The sequence below is a fragment of the Phaethon aethereus genome (assembly GCF_964289735.1).
Source record: "Phaethon aethereus genome assembly, chromosome: 1".
In the NCBI taxonomy this organism is placed as follows: Eukaryota; Metazoa; Chordata; class Aves; order Phaethontiformes; family Phaethontidae; genus Phaethon; species Phaethon aethereus.
Genome location: NC_138575.1, coordinates 41,639,934 through 41,656,408, shown reverse-complemented (window position 1 = coordinate 41,656,408; position 16,475 = coordinate 41,639,934). Strand labels below are relative to the sequence as shown.

Here is a 16,475-nt window from a genome sequence, read left to right as displayed (position 1 = left end):
TAAACGAGGGGGGGGGAACAACCCCTGAAAATAAGTGTACCATGTGATGCTTTGAAAAAAAGCTTACCAACCGTGCTATTTTTGCTCTTGACCAACGGATGCCCTTTCTAAGTAGTGCTACTTTAAAAGAGAGCAGCTGATACAACTGCACAAACTGCAGCAGCTTTCAGTTTCTCTCTTCATCCCAGCATTTTGGAAGCAGGCTGAGAAGGCTCAAGTATTGGGATTTTCAGCCTGCTGTAAGTTTTGTCATTGTCTGTTTTTTGATGTGTGTAACACTAATTCAGAGGCACTCTGTAGCTTGTATACACACATCCATACTTACTTTCGGGATTACAAAATTTGTAAACATAGATATTTTCTGTACTGCCACTGAAACTAGCGACACGGAACAAATGCGACGGATGAAAGATTGCAGCTTTCTGTCATTTGATAAGACGATGGCATTAGTGAATTGCTGGTAGGCATGTCATATGATATGCTGGCACTTGTGAAGGTTACCAATGCTTGCGTTGAGTCACATGATTGTTTTTCTATGTCTTCCGAATTCACAGAGATCAGACTAGCATGTTTTGATCTCCTCCATAACAAAGTTTGCTTTCGCAGACTTCCCAAGTCCTCCTTAAAGTGTGGATTGAAAAGTATATAAAGGAGTGGGTTTAGACATGCAGGCAGTGGGACAATCACTAGCAGTATTGACTTAATCACTTCTGGGCTGATAAAAGTGAGGTTTAGTAAGGAGGAAAAAGATAAGAAGGCCACAGGGCAATAAAGAATGCAATTAGTAAAAAGGAGCAAGGCTATATGTTTGACCATAGAGCAATCCCAAATGTTGTCTAGTTCTCCCTTTTCTAAGCTACAGTAGAGCTTTGTATAAGCAATAGTCATTACCAGAAAACAAAGGGAGTTCAGCAATACCAGTGCTACCATGTAGCCCATAGCAGTGGGTTCTCCAAATGGTAGTGGTAAACAAAGTGGAGAAACTCCATACTCACTCCCAGTGAGGAGAGGTATCACTGCAATGATTAGTGCCAATGTAAAGCAAAAGAAAATGGCAATTTTTACACTAGCAATCGAGGATTTTGTTTCAAACTTTGTAGCGTGCTTTGCAGAGAATGCACGTTCAAGTGCAGCCAGGGTAAGGAGGAAAATGGAAGCCTCTGAAGCAAAAATGGAGAGAAGGCCAGTTATTTGGCAACCAATTCCACTTTCCCACCGTGCTCCATACTGAGCAAAGCTACCAAAAGTTGATGCATCCACGCTAGCCAGTACTCCGCTGGCCAGACCCATCAAAGTATTTACAATACCTATTAAACCGATCAAAAGTTTTATGGAGGACATATACAATGGAGATCGGAAAACTGTAGCAGACACTAGTGCATTGCAAATAAAGGTCAAACCCACTATGGTCCACACTCCAATTCTGATCAGCCAGCTACCAAACAGATGGTCACATGGTTTGAAGGGACCTGAAATGACAAAATAAAAAGGGCAAGGGAAACCCAGGTAAACTAAAAAATAATTTTGTGCTTTCTAAGACATTACATTTCATGCTTCTTGTAGGTACTCAGGACAGCCAAGTAGTGAATTTCAGTCCAAAAGTGGAGCTGGAAATTTTCTCTTCCTTCGGAGTAATCGGGGACCTTGGTAGACATGCTGCTTATATGCATGTTGCATTACTGGTTCACGTTAAGTCTTTGTCCCTCAACCCGGATAGTCTATGGGTTTCTTTTTTTGCCTAGCAGTACAAGTTCAATGCGAATGTCCAGTCTGTAGTTTCAGTAAGTGCTGTGATGTTTGTCAGTGTGTGAAAAAAGCTGAAAAAGACACCTCTCACTAAACTAGGTCAGGTTGGTAATGAGTCCTGGTGAAGTGTGATGTAATGGATATGGACAAATCCACATAGGCTACCTTGTAACACAGTCCAAGAAAATGGAGACTGTCTTTGGATTTGGAAGTGCTGCCTTTTTGGAGGGGCTTCTGATGACCTGTGGCTGAAGTCAGGTCATTATGATTGAAGCCTGCTGTATATTCCCACAGACTTGAGGTGCATATGCTGCGCAGTTGAAGTTGAGTGCTCTGTAGTCTGAGAAACATTATTTACCCTGGTACAAGCCAGCTATGCTCTCTCAAAGCAAGTCCTTCACAGTGGTCTGTGCTTCTCCATGAAGACACAAACCCCGCAGCTGAGATGCGCGCATTATGGCTACAGCTGTTGCCATCTAGTAGGCGTAAGCATCTGTTGTGTTAGTTTGCAAGTTTTTCTAAGATGCCATTTGAAAGATCAACATGGAAACTAAATTTTCACTTGGGTCTGGTGATAACTTACCTGGAAGACAGCAACTTTTTTGTGAACTCAGTAGTTATATTTAGGTCATAGGAGAATATGTGATGGTCAAATGGTTCCAAATTTTCTGGCTTCCTACCTTTTCTATTCCTCTTTATATAACTTTAAAAAATGTATTATTATTTGCTCTTGCAAACAAGAATCTTGGCTTGGAATAAATGCAGAAGTACTAGTTGTCACTTGAGTGTTTTTATTCACATTTCACACTGAAAGAAAGGCTAGGGAAAATGTTTGCTTAATCAAGCAAGCAAAACTTATGACCATGGCTGCTAAAGCTAGAAGTGACCTTCCAAAAACATATTTCTTTCCTTGCCTTAAAGGAAACTGTCAGTGGAATTGGTGGCCTGTAGCTTTGCAATTTAATCAATGTATTTCTTTTTCCTTTCAGCCACACTGCGAAGCCAGGGATGCACTATTCTATAAAGAAAATGACAGTGCTGAGGGTCCTTTGTGATGGACTACATATATCAGTACAGTAGTGTTTGGTATTTCCTAGCCATTGAACTAAACTGTGTGCTGTTCAAGAAGCTCAAGTGTAGAATAACTCAGTGAAGTTCAGAAGAATTACTTTAGCTTTGCAAAAGACTGAGTGAGCAAAGATTCTGCTCCCCTTTATCATCTGTGTCTTGGTAGAAGAGAGTCTTTGCTCTCTCATTCCCTTGATAAGGGGATCAATTGCTGTGAAAAGGGGTCCAGAGCAAGGATCTGCCTGAGGACTGGGTAAAACTTTGGTTATGCTCATAGATGAATTCAGTAGCTGAACAGTTTTCCAGACTTCAATGCAAAATTTTGTATTATGGTGCAATGTATTTGTATTAATCTCATCAAATTATTGCAAAACATCATGTTACTGTCCTAGTATCAGATTCAGGCTTTGTTCTGCATCTAGAATATCTCGTAATACTGTGCTTGGATTCCTATCTGCCTGGCAGTTTCATACCTGGAGAAGGTGAGCATTGCACTGAATGATGAGCTTTCAAATCTTCTTCAAAGTCAAGAAAAAAATCTTCAAAGTCACGCTCATCTGTGGGGGAGAAAATACCCAGATTTGATACTGCAATTTTCAGGAAAGGTTCTTTTAGTACAAATTGCAAAAAAGTTTGTGGTATTTAAGGCCTGGTCTTGTCCCTTTGCCTGCCAAACTGTGAGCAGAAGCAGATGTACACCTACTTGGTTTTGAATTACTGTACTCGGGATTATTTAAAAAGTTGGCACAGTCGCTTCTCTGAAAATAATCACTTACAGGTACATTCTCCATTACGTAACTTGCAGTGTGACGACTGCCTAGAAAGGCGTTTTAAATATGAATTCTGCTGTTGTGCCAGGCTACTAAGAATGAACACAAGTTTTTCTGTTTCTAATGTCATCGGTCTACCATATATTCTTGGCTCTATTCTTGCTGGGGCTAGCCCTGAACTCTAAGACTTGCTGGTTTGCAGGAGCAGAGATAGCACAGAAAGCAGGATGGTATAACATGCCTGTGCGCACCTATGTAACAGGTAACAGGTCAAGGAATAGACCTTGTGCTGAAGAGGAAGAAAAATACAGCTGTCTTCTGTCCTGGAAAGCAGATGCGCTCTCTGGTACCCAGGAAATGCCAGGAAAAAATGTTGGCAGCCAAAGTAGCCACATAAGCTCTGTGACTCATCCTGAAGCATGTGGACAGCAGGAGAGCCAAGGATGCGTTGCTTCTTCCAAGGCTGGCAAGAAACTGGATCTTTGCTGGCCTGCTCTTGTATGGGCTTACATACCAGCACCACTTCCCTGTCTCTCAAATAAAGGGAAGATTTCACTTCCCACATTATTATAGTTATTATTTGGACGGAAAGATGAGCGAGTGAGATTATTGAAAGGCAGACCTGAAAAAATGAGTTTGCTAAGCATAGGAATGCTTGAATAACGTATTATCGGGCAAGAGAGAGTGAGAGGCTGCCTCTGTGACTGTGAAAGAGTACTGGATTTGTTTAACATCACAGGCTCCTCACAGCCTTCCCATAGATTTAAAAGCCAAAGATGACGATTACCTTGAATTTGTAACAACCCAGCATCCTTCCTGTGAAAATCGTCAATGCTGCTATTCTCATCTTTGTTCCATGGGCTGGAGATTTTGTAGTGGCTCTCACAAGCTCCAAAGGCACAGCACTGATAAGCATAAGGCATTTCCATGACCCTGTAGGAGAGTAAGGAAGCATGTCATGATACTGGTTTATCACCAGGGTTACTGGATTGTACCGCTCCTCTACTGTTAGCACAAAGGAACTTGTTTAAATAACCATGACTGAAAGTAAAAATATCTATGGGTAAAAATCAGTCATGATAATACCAAATGAGGACTCACAAATAAAATTCCACATCAGCAAAGCAGATGATTTCTAGGCTAATTTTAGTACAGGCACAATGAAGCTTTCTTACGCATTTTCATGGGAGATATGAAAGTAGGAGATATGTGCCTTGCAGTTGAGTGAATGTTACTCTTAGAGCTGTATTTCTGTTTTATGATTTTGAATGATTTTACAGCGTTCTCCACGTTACTTTCTTAATGGTTTCTTTTAAAAAAGCAGATCCAAAGATCACAACTGCATCTACCTGCCTAACAGGCAAAACTAAAACATCAGTTCCCAAATAGAATTTCTCCAGTTTGAGGAGAATGAGAACTTTTGGAATTCAAACTTCATCCACCTCTTTCCACATCCAACTCTTTTCACAGTAAGATGGCAAAAAGGAGATTGTCTTTTGTGTAGAGATCGAGAAAGCAGTGTTCTAAACCAAAAGGTGAATGAATCAGGCACTGTGTGTGAAAACACATGTCACCGAGGAAAAGGTTTTACTTTATTAATTGTCTTAGAAAATGAATGCAGTCATTGCAGGACACTGTATCCTCATTCCTAAGTCTTTTAAGATCATTGGTATTCCTAACACATACCTGTGTACTGGTCAGTGAGTTTCAATGATTTTGAGGGTTTCTTTTGTCAGAAAATTGCTCATTTCCAGTATGTTTTGAATTTAATTCCTCTAGGGATATGTAAATTCTGGGGTAGCACGGAAGAACTACATATATTCCAGTTCTATAGACTACTTCTTCTATTCCTTAGATACATTTTATGCTCTGGAAGCAGATATATTTAATTTACACAGTTTGCCAATAGTACATAGTGAAACCTCACAACTCACCTCAATTCCAAAAGCTCAGTAAACCAAAAAATTCAAAGATAAAGAGGTGACTAGAAGTTATTCTGACTTAACTTAAAAGGAATAAAATAGAACTATATCCTCCTATCAGATTACTTTCAACAGGTTAATCATGTAAATTAACATAATGAGTGTTCCAAGCAACCTCTAACCCCCTGGGAAATCTGCAGAGAAATCAGTCTGAATCAGGCCCAGCGCCAAGGGGACTTAAACTTGTGCGCTAGCCAAAACCTTGGTACAAAGGAGAACAAATGGAACCCTAAGCTCTAAAGTGATTTTTAAATCAGTGCATTTAGTGCATCTAGTGCACTTAGATTCTATATACTTACATTTCTGTTGGGAATTAGCAGCAATAACCTGTACCCTTGTACCCGATACAAAAAGCTACGTAAGGTATTTTTAAGGTACTCCAATAGAAGTTCAAGGTAACTGAGATCGAACTATCAAGCCACCTCACGCCAGCAGGTTTAAATGCTTAATTTCTAACTCATTCCTGTGTATGTCATCTTTTAAGATAAAGAGATTATCTCAATTAAACGTTTTTGAACACATTTCCCAGAAGCCCTTCTTAAAGAAACTATTAGTAAACCCACAGATTACTAGACTAACCCATAGCTAGTAACCTGGGCCCAAAACCAATCCCAATCTCCAACTAGAAATGCCCCTTTTCTGAAAAAAATCCCCACAAACAACAGCAAAAAAAATTATCAAAAGAAACACTGTCAGTTCTTCAAGGTGACCACTGCAACTTGTGGCTTCAGACCTTTTTGAAGACGGTGATACATCTGGGGAAATCAACAACTAGTGGGTATTTTAGGCTCAAGGGACTCACAGAAATGTATTCTCTGGTTATTCGAACACCTCTATGTGCTTAATATGACAGATTTCCAGATGCTGTTGGGCTTCTACCAGCCTGCTGGCCTATCATATGCTGGAAATGTGGACTTCTCACATTGTGATGATCCCCTGCTTTGATGGAGTAGCCAAAAACCCCCCACTGCTTTTAAATTATCTTTAAAGAGCAAGACTCCTATTTCTTATCCTCTCTGTAGGTCTTTCTAGTGTCCTTAGTTAAACCTGAACACGTTTTGTTTCTTTTTTCCCCTGGGTTACTAGGATATACATGTAGGCCTCAAATTGGCGAATGCTTCTGAATCTGTGTGCAAAGTGTAATTGCACAGAATGACTGGGACCCAGAACACAGAGGACAAAACATACTTGGCAATGCAGAGAAATTAGTATTTCTTGCAAAAGCTACTTTTAACAAAAAAAAAAAAAAAGAAAAAAAAAAGGCACCAACTCTCAGCCGTACCGTGCTGGAAGCAGCCCGTTTTATGGCTGGTGCTTACTTGATGTGGGTGATTAGATTTGGACTTTGTCAAATTAAACTCTTTTAGAAACACTGGCTAAATTTATTTTTATATATTGCTTATCTTACTGATGATATCTGTATCCTTGTGTATTCATTTCCTGCAGCAAGGAATGCCTCTTTTTCTGTTTTTAGATCAAGCAGCAGAGAATACAAGGTTGTTTTCCGCCTCACAAAGGTGTGGGGTTGACGGTGGCTGGAAAGGCACAGTTGTGATGGATGGGGCAAATCACTGAGCTCTCTAGAGCGCTGAATCAAAGCACCAGATCAAGAAGGAAGGAGTGGCTGGCAGCTTGACTTTACTTCCTCATAGCTTGCCATAGCAGGCTGGGCTGGGCTCTGTGGAGCGTTCTTGTGTCTTTGCTGAAGGTGGGGCAGAGGATGCTCAGCTCTTTGATGTGTCTGTGTATTGAACAGCAATGACCCATTTAGATGAGCAGGAAGCTTTTATACAGGAATTTGCCTTTAATGTTGTAACCAGTGTCTAGTTCCAACAATTACAAAGGGTGAAATTTCATTTTCTTTTAGATCTCTGTTCAAGTTTGGTGCTTCATGCATTGTCTGTGCAGTGATCTTGTGTGAAGTCCTGGCTTCATTTTGATTCGTTATAAAAGTCCCGCAGACTCCAGGTCAGGATTTTACCCCATTCTCTCCTGACTGGATATAATGTGTTCTTACAGATGTTAATCAACCCTAGATATATTAATCATACTTTTTATACTCTTTTTTAAGTCTTAAGCTACTGCCTGACACATCCTTGTTAACTACCTACCCAGAGTAAATACATGGTAGTTGCATTTGAGCAATGTACATAATTTTACTGGTGGAAAAATCATATAAAGAATAATTTTCATAAAAGAATTTAAAAAATCTTAGTTGTACATCATTCAGTTGAATAGTGGATTATCCTAGGACTTCTCCAGCACCTTTTATGCATCTAGGCCATGGTTTATACATCACTATATATTTGATAGGTTGGAGTAATCCATTTTGTTGTGTTCACATTCTTTGAAAGAACCTCCAGGTATGTTAGAATTGTCACCTGCCTCAACATGTGGACAGTCATTGAGAGAAGAAAAAGCATGGAAGAAGCTCAGCTGCCACCACTCATGATACCTTGGAACCATTTTTTGCAGCTCTTCTCTCTGTTTATATTAGCCTGCCATCATAGAAGTGCTCTAGTGTGGATCCCTCCAGTGCCGTAGGCAGAAGTTTACTCATCTCTGCACTTCTACTCACAATTCCCTTATTGATACCTCCAAACACTCCAGTCCTTTTCATTAGTGGCAACGTCTCCTTGAGTTGTCCACCTGCTAAGACTCATGAGACTTTTCCAGTGCAAAAGGCAACTCTAGTGAGGACATAAGTATGGAGTTTCCATCTTTGGAGATGTTCAAAAGCCATCTGCACATGGTCCTGGGCAACCGGCTCCAGGGGACCCTGCTTGAGCAGGGCGGGGTTGGACAAGATGACCTACAGAGGTCCCTTCCAACCTGAACCATTCTGTGATTCTGTAACTACATGCATGCTGTTTAATTGTTTCAAATTTTGTAATATCAAACCTCTTACAGTAAAACATGGAAAAAATATACGTTGCACTTGGCATCTTCTAATTAAAATATAAAAACCGAAGGAGAGTTAGGGGACACTCCCAAATACCCTGAAGTCAGAGGCAAAACTCTCTTTACTGTGATTTCTCTATGGTCATCCAGTGACTGGCAGAGCTGCAAATGATCTCTAGAGAACATTTCCTTCCTGTATCACAGAGCATCCAGCAGAAAATTACTAGAATCAAAATATTTTAGTAATAATGGCAAAGTATTATCTGAATCTTAATTAAAAGATTACAGAAAAGACATGTTCAAACAAAAGAGGCCAAATATTTTGGAACTTCAGGAGTATATTCTTCCCTTGATATTTGCTGTTTTCTCATTAAATATAATGGAAGTTCTGTAAGCACAGTCCAGTAAAAGTAGGACGTATCACTAAGCTGCTAGCAATATTGTTTTAACAGCTTTTCAAACGTATCACCAGGAAGCAGATGTGGCTCGTATCTAGCAAGTACTGGGGTTAATATTTCAAAACCCTTCATAGTTTCTTCAGTTAAAAGTGAGCATAATAAAAGAAGCCTATCATTTTTATCATATTTGCTTTAGTTTTAATAGCACAGATCAAAGACTGACAATACAAAGTAACATGCGTTACACACTGACACACCTCCCATTGCACATGAACACAAATGTGGCTTATTAGTTTTAATGATATACTCACTTGAGTTCTGGAAAATTTTCAGATGATATCAAACTTTGTAGGGCATGATTTCCTGTTAATTTTAAATGAGTTAAACCATGTAGCCCCGTCACAGGAAAAGAAGACAAAAGGTTGGATGACACATCCCTGCATAACAGCAAATAAAAATCAGCTTACGGGCTTTCATTTTTTTTTCTTCAGCACTAGAAGTGTCACGTTGGAAAAACAGGTTAGGTTTTTCTAACTCCATCAAAAATGACTGCATTACACAGAGGCCCCAGTCAGCAGAGCAAAGCTGCAGCATCACTCAGGAGTATGCACCTATGTGTCTAGCAGAAAGCTAACAGTAATACCTAGCTAAGTCTCTGTTGCCAAATTTTGACTCCAAACATTCATAGTGCCAGTTTTGAGCCTAGTGAATGAATTTTAAAACTGTTCACTAGATTGAATTAAAGGGAGCCGGTACCAGAACAGTTTCCCACAGTTTGAAAGATTCAGTGGGATGTGAGAGGGTACGGCTGCCCTTAAAGCTCCACAGGGAGCAGGTCAGGTGTACGGGGAAGACGTGTGTTTCAGGGTAGGACGGATTTGGGCTGGAGCAGATGAAGGTGACAGTTCTACACTGAGGTTTGTCCGAGGAGCTGAAGAGAGACAGCACGCAGCACGTATACGTAATGGGGAAAGAAAAAACAGTGAATGAAAAAGTGATTGTCACCAAGGCGAAATGGTAAAGTAATTAAAGAGGGGGAAGCCCAGAGGTATTCTATTCTCTATTTCTCCCTCTCTCTTCCATTTATTATATGTCTTTTCAGTCCTCTTCACAATTGTCTACACTGCAATACTTAAGATAGTCAACAGTCAAGATGGAGGAAGAAGGGGAGTCTGCTGAAATGCTTTTGTGCCCAAGGATTAACAGCAAAGTTCCTGTCTCTTAGACTGCCTATGGAAATTTAAGGGGCTAGAGATAATGTAAGAGGCGTGTTGATGGACCGGTTTTCTGCCTTTTCTGGTTTAGTGCGTTCCTGTGTGTGCACGTGTGTGTCCTCCTGCTCACAACATGCTAAACACATGTTGTTTGACATGTTAGCACATGTTAAACATGTTACATACAACAGGTGAAATTCTGGTCCTACTGCAATAGTAAAGGCGACCACTGACTGCAGTCAGACCAGGGTTGCAGACTAGCATTTTGGGAATCACTGGTGCTCTGTGTTGCTGTGTGTGTGGGAAAGGGCTTGTTCTTTAACCCTCCCTGACTGTTCTGTGCTATTCACCAAAGCTACAATTTATTGCTGGCAGCATGATGTTCCCTCACCCTTTCTTCTGTAGGGGTGTCCTGAGGAGGGCCCCCAAAAAGGGATGCTATAGGCAATATTCTCTTCATGGACATTTTTTAGTGCATTCAGAGGGGAGGCTTTGCCCATCAACACAAAAGAATACCCCTTTCCAAATTTCGGTTTCCCAGCAGCTACTGGATTATCTGTGAGCAGATACCCAGCAGTGTATCTTTTTGACAACTGTGGAGCAGGATGACTCCAGAGAAATTTTCTTTCACGTCTTTCCCATACACCCAGTGCCTCAAGGATTCACCTAAAAGAGGCATTACAATGACAGTGGGAAACAGCAAAAAAGTAAGGACTGAGAAGTGCTTGTGAACAAGGCCTGCACAATTGGACTGCTGATGTTTTGACCACTAACTACTCTGTCTGAAGCTACTAAAGAAGAAAAACTATTCCATCAAATGAGGAATGATGAAATAATGACGCTTACTGGGAAATGTTTCTTAATTAATTTTGAGTCCAATTCCTTAGTCCTGATACACAACAGGAAATATTCCCCTGCTAAAAGAGAGTAAACTGCTAACTAATTGAATGAAGAAAGGCAGATACACTGATATGCTTCATGGACCCCAAATCACTCTGATTACACAGTGTTATATGCAGTTTTGCCATAATATCTATGGTAGTTGAACTACAAGACAGTAGGCATTTAAATACTGATTCAACAGACCAGAAAATTAGAACAGAGAAAGCCTCAATTTCTGCTGAGTGGGGTACTAAGTTGTTAAATTTTTTTATATGCTTTTGCAAGAAAAATGTGAAAATTTGGATGTAGAAGATATACAAATACTTACAGTTTGATCAGAGATGGTAAAGAGGAGAAGGCATTGGGGTGAATAATTTTAATTTTGTTCCAAGCTAAATCCCTACAAGAAAAGTGAGTAGAAAATTACATACTCACTGAGTGAATATGGAAGTTTTCATACACTTGATTAGGAGGCCTAAATATAAAAAAGGTATTAATTACATGCAAATATTTTCAATAAGCTCCTGCATATCTCATAGTGGAAAATCTTTTTTCAGTTTTAAAATTATGTTAGTCAGTTAATGATGTTAGTTATTAAGCTGACAACTTTCTCTAGAACTCCTTAATGCTTTCTGCAGTCTAACACAGTTTTTTCAGTCTGCTTCACAGCTTCCCAAGGCAGCAGAAAGAAGTGTGGGGTATATGGACTACTCTAAGAGGTCATCATGATGTGACCAAGAACAGCAAATCCATTGTCAACAGGTTTAACTTCCTAATCTCAATCTTCACTGCCCCTGAAAAATCAAAAAACTGAAAGGAACTCTTAAAAAATGTATGGGCTTGATCCTGCAAAGACTTCCACCCATGAGTAGTTTCTCGACAAAATTACTCTGTTAGCATATGCATCTGTGTGAAAACTATAAACTGACACAGGATTAGACTAAATTTCTTAAAACACTGCTCTCCATAAAAAGATTTCATGCTCCCTAGAGCTGATTATTATATGACCTGCCAACAGATACTAGCTCTGGCTCAGTATCTCTCTCAATAAAGAGAGTAGAACAGAACAGAATAGTTCAGTTGGAAGGGACCCACAACAATCATCTAGTTCAATTGCAAAACCTTTAGAAGTAACAGCTTTTATAGCTGTAAGTTTACATCTTTGAATTCATTGCTGCCGATGCTAAACTTCACAATGTTTGTTCTGCTTTCACAGTTATGACCTAACGGGTGAAAGATCAAAGAAAAAGAGAAACAAGCACGTTTTGGGGTAGATAGTGAGCAGACAGTGTATACCCCATGTTTTGAGAACCCGACGGAATGGCTGTTAGGGCTGTACTCACAGAGACCGAAGAGCAGCCAGCTGCCGAAACGTGTCTGCTTTGATTTCACCGATTTCATTGTGATGCAAGTCACTGAAATAGCAGTAAGAATCTCCTCAGTTTCAAAGGCACTTGCAGGACATTTTTGAGTGTTTTAGATTGTGTTTATGATCCACTTCAATACAGTGTAAAGGTATGTATTTGGGATATGTCAAATTGGCCAGCAATAACCAAGTTAACGATGTTCAAACAGATTTTCTATATAGATGCCTCTTTTTAGGCTTTTTAGGATAGTTTGATGCTTACATTTTTTGGAGTTTTTTACATGCAGTAAAACAGGGTAAATCTTCCAGCAGGTTATAAGACAGATCCCTGTAATACACAAGAAAATAAAAGATTAACATCAAAGTAACATTAAAAGAAAAAGATCTCTCATTGTCTACCTTCATGCTTAATTTAGAATAACTTGGTTTTATCCACACTCATAGAAGAATAGAAATGTGCAAACTCAGTTACCATCTCTCATCTGTCAGATTTTGAATTCTAACTGAGGAGGAGAGAGGAGGGGAAAAGGCAAGATGCATTAGCTCCATATCCTACGTTTGCAAATTCCTTGCATTGTCTGAAGATTTCCTGCCTGAACTGTAGACTTCTTCTGAGTGTTTTACAGTAACAATATTGGCCATCTGCTCATAGGGAATATTGGATTTGCATCATAGAATTCATATTCATCATGTTTAAATTCTGAATAAATATTTAAACCGCTTAAAATAATCTACTGAATATATATACTAATATTTTTTCAGCGAAGATCCTGTATCTTTCTGGTAATAGTCACAATGGACTGTAATCAGCTTTCCATTCTACACTTTTAATTAAGTAGTATTGCATCTGATCCTTAGACTGTTATAACTGAGGGAAGTGGTTAAAAAAAATATTGGAACTAACTTTGAAATCAATCACTACATGGAGGAAAAAAACCTTAAAAAGACTTGAGCCAAAACTCAACAAATTACAGAATAACTGAAACATCTGGACTGATTTATAGTATAATATAACTAATCAAAACCAAGCCTAGGCAATTTGCAAAATTGGAGGGAAAAAAAGAAAGGAACCAAACACCCGCCCCCACCACCCAGCAGTCTCATCCTATATATACATCTTGCTCAGGGAAAACTGAATGGGAAATTTGCTAGTGAAAAGAATATAGAAAGAAAGCTTACGTTTATAATTAGGAAATTTTTTTCCACAGTTATCCAGTATTATCACGTAAAAGAGTAATCTCTTTTCACTCCTGTTTCCAATTCTTTAAAATTGGTTCATCACCACCCATTTACCTCCTTGGTAAAATTTTATTTTCACTGTTACTATTCCAACAGGAGCATTTAGAATATTCCATATCTGATTTGTGGAAGTGGTGCTTTTTAGTGGTGATGTGTGTTTTTAAGGTATTCCACTTTGCTTCTACTATGCACAAAGGCTACCATCAATATATGTATATTTTTTGTTATAGCAGGGAAGATTACGGCCTCTGTTTTGGTGATTTAGGTCTTCTTAAAAATATGTTATCAGCTTGAATTTTGTACACACTGACACTCCCTCTTCGCACACAAAAAAAAGGCAACCCAAAACCAAAACCCTTCTCCCCTCAGTTTCTGTTAGAGCTCCAGGAAATATTTCACTTGTTTATTTCTAAGGATTTTTTCCCACTTTGTTAATACATGAGGCTCTGGGCAGCAGCAGAGGGCAAGTGGTTTTGGTTGCTGTGTTGAGGTGCATACTCAGCTGTGCTGAGGGTAGTCTCTCGAGGACTGCTGGGAGCGTGTTCTCACAATACATCTTTACTGCAGGTGCACAGACACCCAGGAAGCCTCTGTGTACATAATCCACGTTTGGAAGTACTGGTGGTGAGGCAGGATGTCTCTGAAAGCAGTGATTGCGCTTGTAGTGTTTGTGCATCTATCTGAGCCAGGAAGCCCCTTCAAGATCTCAGTCTCCCAAGTAACTTGTGGGGCTCAATGCACCGTTATACTTCGTGGTACAGGCAAAACTAATGTGCAAACCTAAATGTGGGCTTGGCAGGCTCGTTCCGATCTGATGGGAGTGGGGAAAGAGCAACTCTGAGTACATGAAATTGCTGTCGAATTGGTTCCCCACCCTTTTAAATAGAAGTTCTAATAATATAGGGTGATACTCAAAAATAAAAAATGTGAATTTCCAATGGACAGTCCTACTCTACTATGAACTATACAAGTTATTAATTACTATAGCATTTATTTGCCTTCTGGTTTTAGATTATTTATTGTTTTTGAATAATACAGGGCATATTTAAACTTAAGTCTGTGTGCAGACGTTCTTCTGGCAACAGACTCTGTTTCTGTCTTTTATCATTCTGGAAACGATTACACCGAGTCCATCAACTAAAACTTAATTTTTTCTGGAAATGTTCATGAAATCCATGCTGGTATTCAAATAATGTGTTATAATTAGTGCTATTTCAATGCTGGCTGGAGAACTAATATCAAATACATTCCTAGTGATGTAATACATAGAGGAAAGTGCTGTTGGCTCATTCTCAAAGAAGCAGACACAATGATTGCTTTCGTTAGTGATTAAGCAAACTCCAAGGAAATTTCCAAGCTAAAATAATATTAGATATTTTGTATAAAAACTATGCCCCAACTATGCCAAGGAATAGTCTATTAAAATTTCAGTCAGCTACTTATGTCTGGTTGTAAAAGAAACTAAAAGAGGAGCGTAACAAGGACTCAAAACTGCACTCCTTACTCAGTTATATTTCCATTCACTTCCCTGAATTATCTGACTCAGTGAGGAAAAAAACTTCAGACTACTGTAGGAGAAACAGAATCAACAAAAATAAAGTAGTTCTGTTGTTTTTTAAACAAAATCAAGAACTCCTTTACCCTTTCCTAAAAATATGCAAAGTAATTGTCTTTCTCAGTAACGTATGGGAAATCCTGACTGATAAGGGTTTTGAACTTTTTGAGTAACACAGGGGCCTGCTCCCTGAGCTGAATTCCTAAGAAGTAATGTGATACACAGAAATAGCAGTAATTGGGTAGTTTTGAAATCATAATGATTTAATTTGTCCGTTAATCTCTTACATTAATGTAATGTTAATAATCTTACTGAAACGTACAGCACTTGGAGATTAGGCAACTGGTCACAAGCTGATCTGGGGAGAGAGGTGATCTGTGCTCCTGTGAGCGTCCTGTTGAAAGTATTTATAGAAAAAAAAAGAGAGAAAAAAAAAGACTACTTTTTAAAGATTGCGAAACAATTTTTTTGTGAGGACATTCTTTAGAATAAGTCAGTATGCAAAAAAATAAAACAAAGCAAAAATACTTCTTTAGCACTTACAAACTCTCCAGACTTGTAGTCCCTGTCAGATCAGGAAACTCTGTTATCTGCGAAGCACCATTTAAAGTCCTAGAATTTAAAAACATCATTTCAATTCAATTATGGTGAGTGAAGTGTGGGACAACTCTAATATTGTGATAAAGACAATTAAAATAAAAAAGTAAACACATACAGAGTTCTGAGTTCTGGTAAGTGTTGAAAAGCAGATTTTCCAACAAGCTGGATAGGGTTATCATAAAAATGGCTGCAAAAAGAGGATAAAAATACATTTTATGAAAAACGATTTAAAAGATTCTGAATCTATTATGTGATTATACCATAAGCAAATGAGTAAATTCTCTATGATGAATCACAGACTGTGCACCTCTGGTTGTAGCGGAGGTGCACTTCTGGGCTTTTCTCACCCACTAATCTATATCCATCAACATCATTTCACATTTTGAACATTCAAGCAGTCATTGTTTTCTTGGGTTTAACGCCAGAAGCCAGTCAACAAAATATTCCCTCTTCCTCTCAGGTTTACAGAGATAGAAATCCAAATATGAAGAACTTTTTGTTATGACCTGAGAAAAATTTAAAGTTAGCAGGTGAAGAAATCAGAACTTCACGTACTCAGAAGAGGTTCCCTTGCATTTTCTAAGCCAGGTTGCTTTTGCTTATAGAACAATATTGCTCAAGATGAGTTGCTCTTTTTCTTACATTTTTTCTATAATTTCTTATTTTGAGGTTTGCCCATTAAATGCATTCTCGTGTAAGACAATGGGAACTCAGACTGGAATCCATCAAGAGTAATTTTTTCCTAGCTTCTACA

General features: G+C 38.9%; 1 protein-coding gene across 1 annotated transcript in view; it reads right to left on the bottom strand.

The window, feature by feature from the left end:
• Nucleotides 1-378: 378 nt before the first annotated feature.
• Nucleotides 379-16,475, bottom strand: part of LGR5 (leucine rich repeat containing G protein-coupled receptor 5) — a gene marked incomplete at its 3' end in the record, with an annotated part of 90,181 nt that continues 74,084 nt past the window's right edge. Inside the window, exons 9-18 of the mRNA XM_082014290.1 lie at nucleotides 15,837-15,908; nucleotides 15,665-15,733; nucleotides 15,444-15,515; nucleotides 12,590-12,655; nucleotides 12,305-12,376; nucleotides 11,290-11,361; nucleotides 9,177-9,302; nucleotides 4,372-4,517; nucleotides 3,288-3,371; nucleotides 379-1,469 (exon numbers count right to left, since the gene is read on the bottom strand). Coding sequence (XP_081870416.1) covers nucleotides 379-1,469; nucleotides 3,288-3,371; nucleotides 4,372-4,517; nucleotides 9,177-9,302; nucleotides 11,290-11,361; nucleotides 12,305-12,376; nucleotides 12,590-12,655; nucleotides 15,444-15,515; nucleotides 15,665-15,733; nucleotides 15,837-15,908 — 1,870 coding nt within the window. The remainder of the gene's footprint in view (nucleotides 1,470-3,287; nucleotides 3,372-4,371; nucleotides 4,518-9,176; nucleotides 9,303-11,289; nucleotides 11,362-12,304; nucleotides 12,377-12,589; nucleotides 12,656-15,443; nucleotides 15,516-15,664; nucleotides 15,734-15,836; nucleotides 15,909-16,475) is intronic.